This window comes from Prinia subflava, chromosome 25, assembly GCF_021018805.1.
Source record: "Prinia subflava isolate CZ2003 ecotype Zambia chromosome 25, Cam_Psub_1.2, whole genome shotgun sequence".
NCBI classification, from domain to species: Eukaryota; Metazoa; Chordata; class Aves; order Passeriformes; family Cisticolidae; genus Prinia; species Prinia subflava.
This window is the reverse complement of record NC_086271.1, coordinates 25976-46573: the sequence shown is the minus strand read 5'-3', so window position 1 is coordinate 46573 and position 20598 is coordinate 25976. Positions and strand designations below refer to the sequence as shown.

Sequence of the window (20598 nt, the reverse complement as noted above, 5' to 3'; positions counted from 1 at the left end):
TAGTCACAGACACTCTGTCAAATACCTCCTACCTGTCATTTTACCAGCACGCAGGAAAGCACAAGCCAGCAGAATGTCAAAGGTGCTTGACCAAGACGATGGCACAGAGCAGGGGTGTGTTTGGGTTTGTTTACTTGTAAGATCAGCTATGCACTTGTTGACACATATGGAGGTCTGGATTTATTCATATGATTTTGTCTGTTTATATGTCAAACCTGGATAAAATAGGCACTGCCAGAAACAAATTACTTTCATATACTACAATATGAATGTGCAGTATTAAGCTTCCTTATGGACACAAAAGCCTTGGGCACTTCACTCGTATTTATTGGATATAAACACTGTATTGTCTTCCTATCAACATCAAGTTTATGAATGCTGACATACAATAGTGATATTTAAATACTTAAAATGTCTTGAAAAACCTGCCTCAGTGGTAAAACAGGTGTCAGTATGATCAATTTTTATTTACAAAATTATTCTTTTTTAATTAAAACTTACTATTTTACCCCTAAAGTAGTAAGATAAATGTTCAGAAATGTAGTTAATTTTAGCTTTCCTGATCTGCCAAGGCTTAATTCCAGTTCTTTGCTAGGGTTACTGCCACGACTACAGTGGTGTAAAGTTGTAGCAATGAAATGCCAAACGAAAGCCAAGAAGCCAAAGGAATTACCCAGCAAGGAAAAGCATTTAGTTTTGTGGTTCTGCATCCCAATCTCATTTGTAAAGACAACCCCCAACTACTTCCCTTATGACTCTTGTCCAGTCAGACTCCCAGTCCATCCTATTAAAAATAAATAATTAACAATGCAATGGTCAAAGACCAGTTAGAAATGGCAAGTATTTTAGATAACATTTTGCACACCTTTGACTGTTGTCAGTGTGATCCACATGTAATCCAGGAAACCTGGATAAAAAATTAAGTTTTCAGCTGGACTGATCTTGATGATTTCACATGTTTTTGTACCTCTCTGACATATTTTTCCCTTCTTTTATTTACTGAGATTGCATTTCCATAGGCAAGAACACACCACTCTTAGCATACTGGGCTCCAGTCTCATTTGAGAGCACTGGCTGCTGGATTGGTAAGGCCAATATTAAGGCTTCAGTTGTGGGATCACTTTCCTACCCTATTTGAGCTGGTGTGGATGAGCAAGAGACATGGTCAGGCAAGCATAGCTACAATACAGCTCAGACAGAACTGAGCACAAACTCCTCTGCATAGGATCAGCTCCAGAGAAAAGCAGCCAGAAACTCACCAAAGGAGGGGAGGAGAGGAGAGGAGAGGAGAGGAGAGGAGAGGAGAGGAGAGGAGAGGAGAGGAGAGGAGAGGAGAGGAGAGGAGAGGAGAGGAGAGGAGAGGAGAGGAGAGGAGAGGAGAGGAGAGGAGAGGAGAGGAGAGGAGAGGAGAGGAGAGGAGAGGAGAGGAGAGGAGAGGAGAGGAGAGGAGAGGAGAGGAGAGGAGAGGAGAGGAGAGGAGAGGAGAGGAGAGGAGAGGAGAGGAGAGGAGAGGAGAGGAGAGGAGAGGAGAGGAGAGGAGAGGAGAGGAGAGGAGAGGCTGTTGCCATGCTCTGGATAAAGTCAGGGTTTGTTTCAGGAAGAAGAGGTGTGACCCATGTCAAATTGCTAAAGTGACTGATGAGGAGTAGGCGATCCTGCTCCTGCAAAAACTGTGACATAAGGATTTATCAGAAGCACATGCTGCCTTGCATATCCCATCTTCTCCTCTATCATCCTCAGAAGCCTTTCAACCTTGCAGGGGCCTTAGCATGGCCAAAATATGCTGCAAGAAAATGGAGTTTGCTCTTCTAAGTATTTTGCCTGTGTCTAGAGCCAGATCTGCAGGGTTTATTTCCTTCACTAGTCTGTTCCTTGAAATCAATCCTCAGGAATCCAAATCTAGTGCTCATCTTCTGGTACAGGAACTCATAATTTTGTTCTTTTAGATGTTCTTTCCTTATTTCTGCCACCTTGACTAGTCACACATAATTTCTTCCTACTACCTCTATATATCTTAATATAATTCACATTTATTTCCTTGTTCATCTCCATATTTACTCCCGTCTCCTGTCACGAGCCCTACTTTTGGTGTTTCTTTTGCCCTTACACAGATCACACATACCACCTATCTGTAGTTGCAAAGAAAGTCTTGCCATATCTTAAGGTACAAAATGGTCTGAGCAGAGATATAACTTTGAAATATTAAACTGTTACATACTTTTCAGAGTCCTAAACGTTCAGAGTGCAAAATGTTTTCTTTAAGAGGCTTGACCATATGTGCCTAGCACTGAGTGGAACAACAGAAATTATGTCACTGACACAAAGCTTTTCCCCTGCTTTCAGTCTCATCACCCCAGAAAATGATACACCTGTGCCTTAAAGCACTTGAGTTCTAGAGCTTTTCAACAAAAAGTTTGCCACAGCTTTTTAGACATAGTCAGAACCAGCATATTTTCCTCTAGTCTTATTTTTGGAAATGGTTGAACAGAGTTCTCCAAAATAATCAGCCTTGGGCAGACACCTGACATGGAAAATTTCAGCCTAAACTGTCTGAGTTCAACAGCATTATAAAGCAAGGAAAAGCAAGGTTTTATCATGGGAAGATGGAGGGCAGACAAACAATGCTCCCAATCCCACCTGTGACACAGGCATGTGACAGCTGACATTATTATTATCTATCTTACCATTGGTTATCAAGTAATTTCCATGATAATACATTAACCTCATAAAATATTGATCTCTTGGGGCAAAGACTTCCATGCTTAGTATTTGGCCAAAGGTAATTTTTTCTGGAGAACACTTGGGAAAAATGAAGCAAACCAAAAAATCTACTGAGACACTTCTGAGATATGTGTGTGAGAAACACAGTATGTATTGAATACAATACATATCAATACAATACTAAATATGTTGAACATTTTGACTACTGTTACAAAGTTTTTCCAAGTCAACTGTTCCAGGATGGTTAAACAACAAAACATAAAACTTGGCATTTGAACAGCCTGTAATGAGCAGTGCTTGACTGGATAAACTGGGAAGAGAAGGAAAGAGGAGAAAGATCACCAGATATGGCTTGTCCCACCAAAACTTTGAAAACCAACATGAGGGAGTTTTCTGCAGTTTCTGAACTTCATATTTCGTGTGTGAACCCACTGTCGCCTACCCTTTGCCACTAAGTGAAAATGAATTCACACCCTGGGTCACTCTCTGAGAGCCAACTGAATTTCCACTGGAGCCTGCATTCATACATTGGTGATGATCATAAATGAGTTACCGCAGGTTGCTGTCCCTGGTATTTATATCTAGAGGATATACTGCACACTCCTCCAATCAATCACTGAGAAGATTTTTCGTTAACAAACCAGTGCGTCATTCTCTGCTTGGCATTTTGGCTGTGAGCACAATAGCCATTCCTTTAAGCAGCCGTCATTATCTTAACTTTCTAGCTACTTGTTTGTATCTTAGACCAATGTTCAATTTTTCCTTTCAGTCTCACCAAAGCCTTCTTTAGGAGTGCCCCCTTTACATAAACTAAAACCAAGTCTTATCAAGTCTCTACTTTTGCCCCCTCAGGCTGGTACCCCTTGTTGCCACTACCTCAAACATGATCTGGTGCCATTTTGAAGCAGGAAATTGAGATTACTAAAACTGATACATTGTTTCACATCTAGTAAGAACAAAAAATATTCAATAACTCAATGCCATTTCTCTCAGTTCTGTGAAAAAATCCCCATGTTCCCTGCATCTTCAGTGTTTTCCCTCCACTCTTTTAGCTAATAGATATTGTCTAATAGATTGCTTTTCTTCAATCTGGAAAACATTTTGAGGTAGGATACAAAATTTTGAGTGCAATCACACAGCACATACAGAACAACCAGAGGATCAGGCACGGGTTTAGGAGAGGCAGGTCCTGTTCAACCAACCTAATCTCCTTCTATGACCACATGACCCACCTAGTGGACGAGGGAAAGGCTGTGGATTTTGTCTAGCTGGACTTCAGCAAGCCCTTTGACACTGTCTCCCACAGTGTTCTCCTGGAAAAGCCAACTGCCCACAGCTTGGGCAGGTGTACCCTTCTCTAGGTTAAGAAATGGCTGGAAGGTTGGGACGAGAGGATGGTGGGGAATGTTCTGCATCCAGTTGGATGGGTCCTGTCACTAGGGCTGTCCCCCAGGGATCAGCGCTGGGGCCAGTTCTGTTCAATATCTTTAATGATGATCTGGACACAGGGACCAAGTGCACCCTCAGTAAGGTCATGGACAACACTAAGTTGGGTGGAGTGCTGATGTTCAGGAGGGTAGGAATTCTCTGCAGAGGGATTTAGACAGGCTACACTGATGGGCTGAGGCCAATTGTATGGTTCAATAAGGGGAAGTGGCAGGTCCTGCACTTGGGTCAGAACAACCCCATGCTGCAGACTGGGAGATGAAAGTGGTCCACTGGGAAAAAACACCTGGGATGCTGGTCAACATTGGCTGAACGTGAACCAGCGTGTGCCCAGGTGGCCAAGAAGGCCAGTGGCATCCTGGCTTTTATCAAAAATAGTGTGTCCAGCAGGAGCAGGGTAGTGAGTACTCGGCACTGCTGGGGCCACACTTCAGATCGTGTGTTCAGCTCTGGGACCCTCACAAGAAGAAAGATATGGAAGCGTGTGCTGAGAGGGCAAAGCTGGTGAAGGATCTAGAGGGTAAGTCCTATGAGGAGTGGGTGAGAGAGCTGGGAATCGGTCAGCCTAGAGAAGAGGTGGCTCAAGGGGGATCTTATTCCTCTCTACAACTACCTGAAAGGAGGGTGTGGCCAGGTGGGTGTCAGTCTCTTTTCCCAGGCAACAAGGGATAGGACAAGACTCTCGAGCTGTTACAGGGGAGGTTCAGCCTGGACATCAGGAAGAATTTCTTCATGGAAGGAGTTGTCATGCATCAGAATGGGCTGCCCAGGATGGTGATTGAGTCATCATCCCTGGAGGTATTCAAGAAATGACAGCACATGGCATCTAGTGACGTGGTCTAGTTGACAAGGTGGTGATCATTTAAAGGTTGGACTCAATGACCTTGGAGGTCTTTTACAACCTTAATGATTCTATGATTCTATGAAAATACAGTGGAAGAGGACCCGGCTATATTCACATTTTCTACATCACACAGCAGATGAAACAACAGTCACTGATGTGTGAGAGTGCGTGTGTGGTTAAAAAATTACCCTCTCCTGGAAGCCAAGGTTCTAGGCTGCAGAAATGGGACAAATTTGGGATAAGCCACAGAGATCCGTCTGCATTCTGTGTATAACAATAATGCCACACCACATCAAACCACTTTGCATTCCCTGGACTCTCCAAGGTTTCTGTGCTGCCCATTGTACATGTACATTACAGTACTGGGCAAATTTATCATGGATACCTGTAGTCACTTAAGTCACTTATGCATGTAGGCTTGGCTGATTGCACAGGCTTCCCCTGTAGTCAATGAAGGGAGACAAGATACCTCAGGGAAACCCAACAGTTCCCACCATAGATGTCAGAGGTAAGTAGAAAAATTGCCTTTTGGAACTGTTTATCTGCTGACCCCATGAAAAGCGTACATATGGAGCCAGACAAATGGTCTATATTGTAAGACAGTTCATATTAGCTGAAATAAATATTCCCCAGCATGTTGGCATACACACATTACAGAAACACCAGAGAAACCTTATTAACCTAATTTCACTCAAATCCTGTATCCTTGATGGTCAGAATACATCCAACTTTCTAATACATTCTAAAAGACGACCATTGGCCAATGATTTCTTTTTCCAGGAACATCTTTACTCTAGCTTAGAGTGGAATCAGACAAACACTGCCAGCAGTAAGTGACAGAAATATTTATTTTGGCTGCTAAATATGAAATTTAGCTCATTCAGCATTCAGGGTGTTGGCAGGAGAAAGGGTATAGTGAAAGCTTTGATTTTTAAAGAGTGTCTGCCCCACCTGACACAATGGAAAATATAAAAGATTTTCCTTGTACCTATGAGCTTTGAAAAGTTTGCAAGAACATTGCAAAGTTCAGTAATGATTTAACAGACTCTGAGCTGTGAATAGCTGTTGTACATTTGAAACAAATGAGGTTGATAAAGAGCACTACCGAGTAAGTACAATCAATTGCTTTAGTATGAAAAAATATATTGTCAATGACAAGATAGTACTTACAGGTCTGCCAGCATAATTCTCAAATTCATCGAGGCTTTTCTGAAGATATGGTTTCACTAAATATTTCTTTCTTATATCTCATCTGGCAAATACCAAAATAATATGAATACCCCCTATGAGACAAGCTCCCAGATTATAGCTGAATAATTCAGACACAAGGAGAGATTCTGGCATGGTCACAGAGCCAGCAGTAAAAGTCGGGATAGCTGTGCATCTTGCAGGGAGCCCTCTCCCTTTCCTTGTAGTGTTCCCATCAATGCCATTCATATGCTTGGTTCAAAATCTCATGGTATATTTTTTTTTCATGTCTCACTACCTATGGCCCCTTCATCACCTTTACTGTGTCTTTTGGGCCTTTCTTGGAACTTGACTGCAACTTTGTTCTCCCTTCCTTACACAGAACTGCCTGTAGCCTTTTTGGTCCTGACCAGGTGGAGAACTCTCTTCCTCAGGTTATTTCCAGATCACTGCAGAGAGCTTAAATTTCATCATTGTGCTCAGGCTCACTCACAGAAGGCCTGAAGTTCTTTGGCAATACCACCAGTCACAAACCTCTGCCTTGCAAACTGTGAAAGCCTTGGAGATTTCTTTTGCCTTTGATGAGTTTCTCCCTGTCTTTTAAGACATATAGATCACATTCCTTACAATGATATAAAGATATTTTTTCAAATGTTTGCCTTTGAAAAGTATCAAGTTTCTTCTGGATAGGAGACCACATTTTCAAAAGGAGGATACTGTTCTACTATTTTGCACAACAGTACACATGGTACATGCTGTAATATTACACCCCACTGTTTCAGGCACAGAGACTACACCGTTTTTAGAAAATCACAGTTTCCAGTTCCTTCCCTATTCCTTCCTCCTAAAGATGATCACACAAAACTGGATGAGGCTCCAGAAACAGAAGGTTTACTACTAAAGCAGCAGAGGATCAAATAAAACAGTGTTGCCTGGAAAAAAGAAGAGACCTTCCCAAACATCATTAGAGTGATAACATAAAAAAGTAAACCTTTACTTGAAAGCTTTCAGGTACAAAATGGCAAAAAAAGATCACATGGTACAGTAATTCTACAATTTTATAAGATTAGTTGATTAGTATACCTATCATATATTGTCCAGTTTAAAGGTTAGTTGGTTAGGTAATAATTCCCTGTGTTCTGCCCCACTGGAAATGGTCCAGGGGCTTCTTTGACCCACTTTAGTTATGTCTGGTGCAGATTCTGGTTGGAAAACAGAATATCCTTGTAGTTGGTTGTCCTCTTGGAATAAGACTAAACAATATTTTAGGAATGTGTTTAGAAGGCTAGTTTACTCTTTCTAGATGTAGGGAAAGAGGATAGGAAAATGCTAGGAGCTACAGCCATTCATTAGCAATCTACAAGGCTACAAATAAATGAAAAATATAAAAAAAGCATCAATAGACTCTGGGACATTGAACAGCCTAAGTAACATCTTTAAAGTTCTAAGTTGATAGCAGATTTCTTTTTTTTGTCAGATGTTCTCATTAAATAGGAGTTGCACAGCAAACTCTGATGAGCAGTGTGGAGTCAGGAAGCAGAGCTTGTGTAACAAGGAGCAGGAGCAGCACATGTTTCGTATTCAGCCAACAGCAGTGTTGAATGACGCTACTTGGAGCCACTTCCAGAACTTTTTGGCCAGGAAGACTAGTTAGCTGTGTGCCAATGTCTGCAAAGGTAAAGCAAGAGGGAACAGAGGGGGCTCTTGGAGACCTGAGAATTTGCAGATAAATATCTTGTAAAGAAAGAGGGTAAATGACCCCCTTTCAAAGAACTGTAGCAAGTGTTCAGGCTCATAGAAGTAATGTAAACAGAAGAGTGGAACTCTTTCGCAGATGGAAAATTAAGCTAATATCTCTCACTTTGGATCAAACCACATCCTATTTTCAGGATCATTGAGCCTAGCCACATTAGATATGCATCTGGCCTATGGTACTCTTCTCAGCCCAGCAGAACCATAGCAGACACACAGTTTAGCTCACAGAAGTTGTTACATTCCAGTTTTCCACCATTAGGGACTGCAAAATTAGTATGAAAGGATAGCCCAAAATGAACAGACAGGCCTTAAATGCACAAAATCCCTTTAAGTCTCAAATAGTCTTGATCTTTAATCACTTAGATACTTTTAATCTCATGCTCAGCCTAGAAGACATCAGACAGGCCAAACACAGACTAAGAATTGCAAACTCTTTCTACATAAGTATTTATATCTTCCTAACTTTGATTTATTTTTGAGACTGAACACCAGTAATATCTAATTTTGCTTTCCTCATTTACATTTTTTTACTCAATTTCAAAGAACAATCTCCTTTAAATAGATTTAAAGCTGCCCATCATAATTCCTGAATCCTATGTGCTGACTTACTGCATGCAGATACTGAACTAATGTAATAGTGGCACAGTCAGGCTGGAAAATTACAGTGAGGCTAGATTAAGACTCTTGATATACCTGAGACATAGGGGGAAAGCCTGTTTTTTCTGTTTTGGGTTGGTTTTTCTTTAATAGAATCTGTAACAGACAAATTGGAGAAGTTTAGGGACTTGTTTTGGTTTGGTTTGTTTTGGTTTTTTTAAGAGAGAAGCAGTTGTCTCAGAGAGAGCAGGAATACAGGGATTCAAGAATTTTTCAAGAAACACACTTGAGTGAGAGAGATTATATCTTGAGACTAAGAAATGAGACTCTTTTGTATGAGAATTTAGGGAAAGGTTTACCTTCTAGGAACCCCAGGAAGAGGAAAGTCAGGGCCTTGTAAAGGTGAAATACCTACAGACCTGGTATAATTTTAATATCATATTTCTTTAATAATATGGTATGCTTTGCTCCTGCTGTTAGAATTATACAACAGTTTAGCTTAAACAGACCGGCATTTTTATTCCCGCTCAGTCACAAATCTGCTAGCCCAAGAGAAGAACCACAGTTACCAGAAATACATGAGAGTCTGCTGGGTAAGCTCAACTAATTGAGAGGCTGCTCTTCTGTGAGAAAATTAAAAAAAAAAATAAAAAATGGAAGCATGAGGACTTACACATGCCTAGGGGGTACCCATGGAGACCCAGAAGGGAAAGCTTGAACTTACCAAGCTTTTCATTCCTTTATCAGCAAACTTCTTATTACATGGAAGAAGAAGACAAAGAAGATGAAGGAGAAGGCAAAGGAGAACATAAAGGAGAATAAAAAGAAGAAGAAACAATGAGGAAAAATATATTCAAACAAGTAAATATTAAATCACTCCACCTCTTACCCTGTAAACTGATGTCAGAGGTGACTGCTGCTTATGTGAGTGAATCATGCTTGTACTACTGAACTAACAATTTTCCTTGTCTCTTATCAAACAAGGCCCTCCACAATTTAGGACTGCGCTTTTTTGCCTGGTTGCTATTGCCCTAATATAAAACCTTATGTGTGCAAATCATGGAAATCATAGAAAGGTTGGGGTCTACAGGCCATGTAGCCCAAATTCCCCTGCCATGGGCTGCTCAAAGCCCCATCCAGCCTGGTCTTGAACACTTCCAGGGATGAGGTACCCACAGCTTCTTTGAGCAATCTGTTCCAGAGTCTCATCACTCTCACAATGAAGTATTTCTTCCCTATATCTAATCCACAGGCCCTCACAGTTCCACTCCAGCTTTCTTGCACAGGAATAAGATTATTGCAGGCCCCCTTTAGGTATCGAAAGGATGCTATAAGAAAGTCTCCCCAGTGTCTTTCCTCCAGGCTGAACAGCCCCAGCTCTCTCAGCCTGTCATTGTATGAGCGGTGCTTCAGCCCCTGATCATTCCTCTTCCTGGCCTTCCTCTGGGCCCAATCCAGCAGTTCCTTATCCTTCCTCTGTTGGGGAGCCCAGAGCTGGATGCAGCCTCCAGGTGGGGTCTCATGAGTGTGGAGCAGAGGATGAGAATCTCCTCCCTTGCCCTGCTGGCCATGCTGCTTTAGATGCAGCCCAGGATGTGTTTGACTTTCTGGGCTGTCAGTGCACATTGCTGGGTCGTGTTGTGCTTCTTGTCCACCAACACATTAATACCTCCACGTCCTTCTCCTGAGGGCAGTCCTCAATCCACTCTCTGCCCAGCCTGTGTATGTGCTTGGGATTGCCCTGAGCCAGGCACAGGACCTGGTGCTTGGCCCTGTTGAAGTCCGTGAGGTTTGCACAGGCCCAGGTCTCAGGCCTGCCCAGGTCCCTCTGGATGGCAGCAGTAAGTCACCATGGCTCCACAAAATGGACCTCAGTGTCTCCATGCAGCTCCCTGCTTCTGCATTCCGTGACTCACAACTGAACATAATCATTCACAGAGTGGGCAAACACAGCCAATGCTATGCAAATTATGTGAAGTATTTATTTTCTCATATATTGCTGACAACACCAGACAGGCTGAGCACACAAACCAGTGTTCCTACTGTGATTCAAGCAGTGGGTTTATCCTGCATTGCAAATGCTTAAAATTCAGTAATCTGCTTTGATGCTGCATGTGACAACATAACTTGAGTCATTTCAGAGCCGTGTTAGGTCTAAACGATAACAGAAGCAAAAGGCAGTAAAAGTTTACTTTTTTCCACTATGCCTTTGATAAACACAAGCTAAAGCTCTGTTGAATAAAATGAAGCTAATGTTTTTGTGTTTCAAAGCTGAATCACAATTGAAAAGGTTTCTACGGAAATGAAAGAAAGAGGCCAAAAGAAAATTGTGTTTTCTTTTTCCCTTCAAATGGACAAGCTTTGCAGCGGTTATATAATATTTAAGTTACTGAGTACGGAACATTACTCTGTTCAAGAATAAATGGTTCACATATGCAGAATGATTCAGCCAAATTTACATTCTGTGAATAAATGTTTATTTATGAAATTACACATGCAGCAGGGACAGGCTATAACAGCTCTTATAAGATATGTACAATACCAAATCTTTCACGGAGCTACTAAACTGGCATATACATATTCAATACATAGCTAAAGCCACAAGAAGCAAATTGACAGACAAGAAACAAATTTCTCACTACAGTGTTGCTGCTTCATCTTTTGCAGGCCACGGACAAACTAGGTGGACCTGTAGAGGCATTATGTCAAAATAGTTTTTTTGGGACACTGGTGAAACAGGAGAAGAATAAAGAAAGAAATGGGACAAATGTTCAAGAGAGCCGCTCTGTAGCTCTGCAGTTAGGGCAGCATTCTAATTCAGACCAGAAGGAAAAGCAATGATTAACAACTTTAATAAAGTCAATATAAGTGGAACCTACATTAAAAAAAACTTTCAAAAGCATGGCTTTCTAAGCTGCTGGAAAGGTTGAAAAAGTTTCTCAGTGTGAAAGCTCCAAAAAAAATTTCTTCGAATTTGGCTTGAATGCATATTTCTTTGAAACTTGAGGACAGAGCCACATAGGAAAAATACATGGACTGTACTGAAACTCACTGCACTTGAACTTTGCATTATATAATGTGGTAACTTACAACTTACCATGGTGGCCTCCTTAGGCCTCTTCATATAATCAACATAAAAGGGCTAATAGGAAAAGGAAGAGTTTTGCATTAAACCACTGAGAGACATTATTCGTCAATCACTTGTGGGGTTTTATGGTTTTGTTTCAATTTCCAGGTAAGAAAGCAGAGACTGAAGAAGCAATTTCCCTGAGGGTAAAGCAACTGCTAACATATGGGACTTAGAACTTTGCTTATGGTGGAGCTGTATCCTGTTTCAGATGCCAATTCCTTCCTCACACATACATCCCTGTGAACCCATATCCCTTCCTGAAATTCCGTTTTCCCACCTATGAAATGGTTGTAATAACCAGCCCAAAGAGATGTCTATTTATTCCTGTTAATGGAAATATCAGTATGTCCAGATGATAACTAATAGAGCCTTCATCCTAACACTTCTTGTGTTTCTAAGCCTCCTAACTGAGTACATGAGCAGCAGCACCAAAACTCATGGGTTTCCTAAAGTGTTTATGAAAACATGTTAGCGTTTTAAAGAACCTGTAAGCCTTAAATTGCTCTGAAAATCAGAGCTCAATATTACAGAAGGAAGAGCAACAGCAAAACACAAGAAATGACAAATATATTTTAAAAGAGCTATACTTGTTCCTTCCCTTTTGCAATTTCCAACCAAGTTGAAATAAAGTAAGTACTGACACTGCTAAAGCATAGTATTTCCTATGTCCTTGATACTGCATGCAAGTGGTTGTAACTTTAAAACCTATTTTCAAAGTTTTGGGACTCGGTGAGAGCTACAAAAAGGCAAGTTATAGCATATGCAGCTAAATTACTGTCAAGATAGGAACACGCACATTTATGTTTTGCTAGGAGCAGTAAGAGCATTCTTCATTGTAGCTGTGGTTTCTAATACTTGGCATCAGTATGACTTAATAAAGGGTGGATGTGTTCTGTTGAAAATCTCCTGACAAATTTTTTGCTTGTCTATAAGCAAGAATGTAATAATTCTGCTTGAGTGCTCTGAAAGTTATGACTATCTGAAAGAAGCAGCTTGCTGAGTTACAAAAATAATTGAACTTTTAACTGACACCATCATCACCACCCTTGTTCTCATTATAAAAATCCTGTGCAAACAACAAGTCTGTTTAATTGACCATTACAGAAATTGCTGTTAGCTAAATAATTCTATCGTGATCATATATGATCTTATATGTTATTTTGATTAGAGGATGTTCACAGTGTGTAAGTTGAGCACTTCAATGGTAAAAAATAGTATAAAGTTTATCTAGATACACTTTAGGTATACATAAAATTAATATTTGTTTTTGAAGTAGTGAGAGAAATACTTTTTACAGATGCCACACAGTTACAATTTAATGTATGATAAACAAATTTATGCAGAGATACAAAAAATTCAGTGTTGCCAATTGAAGGAAAACAAGTTTTCTGAAGTGCTTTTGGAATCTTGCACATATTTTGTGAGCTTGGTCCATCTGACACTTTACAAGCTTGGACGGCCTTTGTGTGGATTTCTCTACATGTGAAATACTTCAGTTCTATTCCAAAAGACTTCAGAGAATCTGGATCAGTCACTACAGAAGGGTGGGGTTTTTGCTCTGTTCCTCTAGACAGCATATGGCCAATTCATCTATGCCTAAAGGTTTGAATTTACAGTCACATTTTTCACCTACAAGTCTTGACCTCTCTCACAGATAAAATACCGTAATTTCTGTTTTATAGCTGAGCTCAATATAAGGCAGAGAGAAGCAGCTTCCTTGGGGTCCTGTAGGAAGTCACTGTGATGGATCCTCAGGAATTTGTTCAAGCCTCTTGTCTTGGCCAAAATGAACAAGATCGTGTATTAATAATGTAAAGTACTAACAAGGCTCCTACCTGTGAATGGTTACAGGAAAGACAACCCCAGCAATGAAGGGTGGTTTGCATAAACATACCAGAGGAATCTGCTAAACTAAAGAGAGCTTAGATGAGGCATTGCATTACACAATTGCATCTGTGTTTGTCATCAAATTCAGAATCATCAAAAGTCTGCAAAATTGAACTGTTTTGCCACTGTAATACATCAGACATTTCTGGGAAGTTCAGATTTTTCTAAGAAATACAATAGAGTGCTTATCAGTCACTGTAAAATTAGTGTGAACTGAGACAAGAACCTGCAGCATTCAGCAATGCTTGCCTCTCTCAGGGTGTTAAACCCAAACAGTTAATGTTTTCTACATATATTACAGCATTTGTTAAAAACAACGAAAACTATGAAAAATATCCCATATGCATGTAAGCAACAGTCAGGCAATCAAGCTTTATTGATTTAAGCTCTTACAACTAGCAGATGATAAAACAGATACAGAACATAACATAAATGCAGCAGCCTGATAAGAAACCACAGCCCTCTCACCATGATTAGGAAAAAATGCAATCAATCACCATGATAGCCAAGAGGACTATGACTCCATTTCATGGCAGCCCTCTAGAATACCAAAATAAAATTTGCTTTGCATATAATTAAAGCAAATTGATGTTTCATTTAAAAACAGAAGTAAGCAAAGTGTTGCACAGAAATTTTGATAGGACTTGGACAGTGGTTTGTTTTAATTTGGTGTTTCAGTGCTGATTCTGGGCAGAGGCTTCATTCAGACAAAACAGGGACCAGTCCTTATATAAAGTCACTCTTTCCCCATCTTCCAAGTTTTCCCAGGGGAAAGCTTTGTTGAAATATATTTCTGTGGTGCTTCTTGAATGACAGGGACACTTTTTGTTCAGCTGAAAATTTCCTCTCTCCGGGTCTAGCCTCCCAGGACCCGGCTGGAGCGGCGGGGGCGCATCCCCATCCTCCTGCTGCCCCGCAGGACTTCAAGCTGTGAGGGTGCGAGGAGCATCCATGGGGAGTAGCCACTCTAATAATTTCCTCCATCTCCGTCCCCTCCTCCACCTCATGAATTTGTCTAGACACGGAACAATTCTCCCCAGGGCACACCATCCTCCTCGGCCCTTTCTGCCTCTGGGCCGGACTCAACGGCGAGGGGAAGGCGACGCGGGAGGCAGAGCCCGCCGCGCCCGGCGCCTTTGCCTCCGCGCGGCGCGGGGGCTCTGCGAAGGGCCTGGACGAGCGCCCCGGGACAGGAACCCATTTCCCCGGGACAGGAACCCATTTTCCCGGAACACGAACCCATTTTCCCGGGACAGGCACCCGCTTCCCCGGAACACGAACCCATTTCCCCGGGACAGGAACCCGCTTCCCCGGAACACGAACCCGCGGCCCCCGGGCCCGCTGCGCCGCCTGCGGGCGGGGAACGGCGCCACCTGGCGGGGCCGCGGGCGGCCGCAGGTGCGGTGGCCGGGCCAGCGCCGCCCCCGCTCGCCGCTGTCCCCCGGCCCGGTGTCACCCCGCGCTCTCTGGCCCCGTTTCACCGCCCTTCGCGGGAGATGCTGCCCCCACCCGTCGGCTTTTCGCGGGCGCCGCCTCTTTCGGTAGCAGGCGGGGCTGTTTGCGTAAATGCCTCTCCCACGTGTACGGAAAGGCGACTTTTGCAGTATGACCAAACGTTTGTGTACCAACAGGGGAAGGAGCAAGTCAACCCCGTCTCGTTTCCGTAGCCCCACGCTGTCCCCGTGTCTGTGCGGTGCTAAGGGACAGGCATGAAAGTGCCTGCGGGAAAGTCTCTCTGAACCCTGCCGGTGACCTGGCCTTGCTGGGCAGCACCGGAGATTTGTGAGCCTGACAAGGCAAGGACTTCTGGAGCAGCCAGGCCCTCCTCTGCGCCTCCTCTGCCCCCAAATGTCGTTTGTGGCAGCATAACACATGTCGTGCTACTGCCCCTCCAGAAAGGGAAGATCTCTGTTCAAAGGCACCAGCTAACTCCGAGCATCCTGTATTGGTACTCCACAACCTCCTTTCCACCGCCCTTCACGGCCAAGTGCTGTTAATAAGCTGGCGAGCCTGCCTGCAGCTGATGCTAAGTGAAAATTAAGTCAGCATGCTTCGATTCCCTACAAGCCATTGCAAACTTTCCATGATGAGCTGCTAAGCTCCACTGAAACCGGAAAATTTTGAGGCTATTACAGAACCAGAAGGGATGTTTGCAGACTCAGGTGCAGACAAGTGTGAATTTGCACTGCCTGTCTTTCCAGATGCCGGGATGCTGCAGAAGATGCTGGGACGCGTGAGCATGGGACTGGCACCTGAGCTGCCAGACCACAGCCACGCACCAAAGCGGGTGCCAGCCTGAGCTGTCACCAGCCCCTGTGGCTTGCACATTAGGTGGAGCTACCATCACTGCCGATACACCCCAAAAACATTGTAGCTCAGCTGTGGTTTTTAAAACATTAAGGGCACCAAAAAAAATGCAGCATATTTGGGTTAAGAAATAGAATGGTTTTTTTCTCAGTCACTGAAACAGCTAGGAGTGCTTGGGTGGAGGGTGGATGAGGAGCAACACTTGATCAAGTGACTGCACTTGTTTACACACCACAAGAACTCTACAGACTTCATTGGATCTATTCATTTGGCACTCATAACAAGAGGAAGGGTACCCAATTACTAATCTTACAGATACCTGCAGGTATGTGAGCATGGATTACTGCTTTACCTCCTCTCTTTTTCCTCATGTTCAGCTTTGATTTTTTAACATTACTTTTGCTTGTCATGTAGCAAAAATTGTTGCTTACCATGCAACATAGGCATGTTAAGAATACCTAAACTGTCAGGAAAGGTAACCTTATGCAGTGGTTCTGGGAATCAGGCCCTAAACCATGAATATAGGCAGAACTAAGTGTATTTTAAAGCTAATTCTTGTCCTGCCAGGGCTACTGAGGGGTGGGCTAAGAAAAGGTTCAAAATGGTCAATATGAATTGGACCCCCTCAACCGCTCCTTTAAGTGTTGGGTTGTTTTTTTCCCTCCTTCTGAAAAGCTCTCACAGAACAAAGGTCTAAGGGAAAGGCAAAGGAAGACTAGGAAAAAATCCACACCTTATTTATGCAATCGTGATAATGGCATAAGTTCATGTCTGAAAGATGAGGGTAGAGGTTTTCTACTCTCAAAGTTTTTTTAAGGACAATACATCCTCTTGTTTTAGATGACACATATCTAGATGCTTATACACATTTGCAGGCTAAAGGAGCTGCCAGAAGACAGCATTTTTGGGAAACATGGTGCACAGGAACCAGGCTCCACTGTTTCTAAGGACTCAGCACATCAGCTTTGTTGCAGGTGGAATAATGAACTCATTTTTCTCTTTAATGCATCCAAGGTAATCTGTCCTTAATCTCAAATGGCATCTGTAATTAGACAATAATCTGTTTTGTTGTCTAAATGGGACAATCACTTTAAAACAAAAACAAGTGAAGTAATTTAAAAATGTACAGTAGTCCCTAGATCTACAAAACATGCCATCTGGACTATAAGGTTTCAAACAATACAACTTAGAAAACACATCTTGAAACCCATAGGGTATAAGAATCAATGGGGAAAGAAATTAAGAAGAGCAGGACATTCAGTATTTGTTTGCAGCTGAGCACTTGCTTCAAGGTTATTGCTTCAGAGAATTTGTTAGCCAATAAGTATCAGATTTTCCCACTGTAGTGTCACCTTTGGAGAGAGTTTTCTGCCTGCGTGCCCTGCCATTACCAGTCACACAGCAGCTTGTAATATTCCAAGAACTTCTCACTTGCTCTCTATGCCTTTTTTTTTTTTTCTGTCTCCCCAGTCTGAATGTGCTCACCAGATGCAGTAACAGTTAAACAAAAGCACCATAAAAAATAGACCAAGGAAAGGTCTAGCTAAATGCAGTATTTCTTACAGGCTTATTTTCTAGTGGGTTATCCTTGCTGGAATGAGTATGTAACAAACTCTGCTAACCAGTAGAAATTCCAGAGATATGTTCATAGCACAGATACTCAGCTCCACGCAGTTCAGGGCAACTATTGTGCAACAGTCAGTCTAAACATTCATTTGAATAAAGAACTACTGAATGCACTTGGTGGCTTTTTGTGTGTGTCTCATTTTGCTTGTAATTCATGGATGCTCATAGAAATAAATATGTGTGCAAGAGAACAATCATGATGGCAAGGTTTTGTAGATGTTTGTAAGAAGGTAACAAACATTCACATATCATGTTGGAAATTAATTTTAAGCTCAAGACTTATCCATTCAAGACCAAGCCCCCACGTTGTCTGGCAATATGCCTTTTTGCAGACTCAAGAAACAACCTTTCTTGGTTCTGGGAGCAAATTGTTTGCAACCAATTCATAGAGTGGATGATATGTACCCCATTCACTGAACCCTTCAGAATAAGCAATTCATCCTTAACTGTATTTCTTTATTGCTAATTTGAAGCAAGGCTAGGGCTGAGTTGTGAAGAGAATCTGCCTGGGGGCCTTCTAGCAGCAGATAATGTATGTGAAGAGAGGATGGAGCAGAAGGATACCCCCAATCTTCCCATTCACTAAAAAATTTGAGTAGGGACAATATCACCAGCCATGCCCCTGAAAGGAAAGCCCTGAGGTGTGGTCAGATCAGTTATGTGATAGGAGAAACAGACTGGAGACTACATAAGAAAGAAAAGCTGAACTACAAAAGTGGAACAGGTAGGAACTGTCATGTAACTTCTTCTCTGTGAGGTCTGTCACTTATCCAAGGCTCAGAAGTATCTCTGTTACGCTCCCATGTGATGTATTTAACACCAGCGCTGCAGAATTGCCAAATCATATGATGAAACTACGGAAAACACGAGCTAAGGGAATAAATCTCACATCACTTCAAGCTGCATTTCAGGCTCTTTCCCTCCTCCCCTCCCCTTCTAGAATAGTTCTTTTTGAACACTTGTTTCACTCTCCAAAGCCCCGGAGTCTTGATATGCCAGGCAGGAACTGATACATTGTGCATCTGTAAAAGATGCATGCCTTTTAGCCCCTTATTCAAATGGCGGTGTTTCATTAGCAACAGCTTAAAAGTTGATTCAAACATTATGTTCATTGCACACAAACACTTCTCACAAAGCCTTCTGTTCCCATTGAGGCTAAAAAATTCCATTGTATGCGTAATCTTTTATGAGTGCATTCTTTGAATACTTTATTTCTTAGAACTGTAACAGTTCTGTTTATAAAAAGGAATGATACTGATAGCAATGTTAGGAACTTTCAGAAGGGACCACTTAGATCTTTAAATTTCCATATTAGTCCCGTTTCAAGAAAAATAGAAAACAAAACAAAGAGCCTCAATTACATAGTTTAAATTCTTTAAGAAACAGCTTCACATGCCAGGCTAAGAGGATAGAAAACCCAATCTTTACCCTCTTGATCAGATCTTGCAGCCTTCTAAGGACAGCTTCACACAGGGGTTTTTAATTTGGCACAGGTTCAACTACCAAATCAGGTTTCATGCTGGACTGGCATATTTAGAGAAGATAGCAAGCTGCGGGCTGAGAAGAAGCACAGGGCTGACTGCTTCCTGAGTTTCACAGGGGAAAAATACCCCAGGGATTCTTTGTATGTCAGTCAGGATCTGTGTCCAAGGAAACAGATGGAATGGTGTGCCCACTGTCCTCTTCTTAATATCCAGATACTTTTTCACTACTGAAACAATTGCAGTGCAACACTTCAGGACAGAACCTTGGAGACTAACCTGACCACCTGGGTGCTGTTCAGAAACAATTCCCACTGAATCCCCTCACTTTGAGTGCAACAGCTGTGGAAATCTAGCATGCAAGCAGTTTGTCTGAATTACAAATTCTTTTAATTTAGAAGAAACATTCTTCTTTTTAATGAACATCCTGTCTCTCAGCTTAATGAAGAACAATGATAAATAGCACACTGCTTTAACTGTTACAGTTACCAAATAATCAATCTCAAGGAAATATTCCCTCAGGGTAGTATTCACTCTCTCACAATGACACATATTGTTGGAAAAGGCAGTCAGCACTGCCATGGGTGACCCATTTTTGTGTGCTTCACTCTACTGCTGGTAAAGGCTGTAGTCTTCTACAAATCTACTGAGAAATGAGGACACGTGGGTGGATGGGAATAATGCTCTGCTCTATTCCTTCTGCAGAGGTAAATATGTAGTGACTGAAAAGCATTGTATCACTGGGCAGGTAGACAATTTCAGAATTCAGCAACTCAACAATCAGAGTGAAAAAATAGATCTGACATCCTTCTTTGCAAAAAAGCTCTTCAATGCCTCAGCCCAGCTTGTCAGAATTAAGTGCAGATTTAAGAGTTCTCTTTCCACAGAGGCACTGCACTAGATTAGAAATAAGGGCATTAAAAGTTTTCAGTGTTCAAAGCCTCCGTTGTTATGGATCAGCACTTCATGGGCAAATTAAGAGATTTCTCTGCTCTACTTGATCTCCTTCTATAGCTTTTATTTTTTTATACATTCTTCATGTTTGCTAAAACACTGTTTTGAAGAAAACAGCAAAATATGCTGCCGCAGTAAAGCCTTGGAAAGAGTGTGCTGGACAAAAGTACCTGCAGTGAAATATACCACTTGAAGAGTTCTGCTAAAGCTACTGCATGGACAATACATAGCCCCCTTTGTGCCATGATGTCGAAGTTATGGCATAGTGAATACATCTTCCATAGCAGAAAAGAAAAGTAAGCCCCTTTGACCACTTGGTTCTCTTGATCTGCTTGAGATCCCTCTTTAATCCTCACTCTACCTCCTGTTTTCTTTCCACATCAAGCCACCAAAACACATCTATTAATCACTGCACAGTTAAACACTGATATTTAAAGAGATTCCCTCCAAGTAGCCTGATTTGAATGCAAGCAGTCATTCTGGAGATCCAGGTGGGACTGAACGCCTCTATCACCTCCTAATCCAACTTAGAAACACCCAACACCCCATTTGAATTAGCAGTTGTTGTAGGATGCACAGGAGTCTCATGTTAGAGGAAGCAACTGAATTGTTGCTCTAACACCAAGGCATGACCTTTTTTATCTAATCTTGGTCTTTGTGCT

The 20598-nt window shown here is 42.0% G+C and overlaps 1 protein-coding gene and 1 long non-coding RNA gene across 4 annotated transcripts in view; both read right to left on the bottom strand.

The window, feature by feature from the left end:
- LOC134561935 (uncharacterized) overlaps positions 1 to 20598 on the bottom strand; it is a 119540-nt gene that overhangs the window by 75377 nt on the left and 23565 nt on the right. The gene's annotated exons all lie outside the window — the stretch shown is intronic.
- LOC134561979 (uncharacterized) lies at positions 13927 to 15498 on the bottom strand. Its single transcript, XM_063419382.1, has 2 exons — positions 14808 to 15498; positions 13927 to 14496 (listed from the first exon to the last, which is right to left on the bottom strand). Exons 1-2 carry the CDS (start codon positions 15440 to 15442, stop codon positions 14295 to 14297), a joined length of 837 nt encoding a protein of 278 aa, XP_063275452.1. The 5' UTR covers positions 15443 to 15498; the 3' UTR covers positions 13927 to 14294.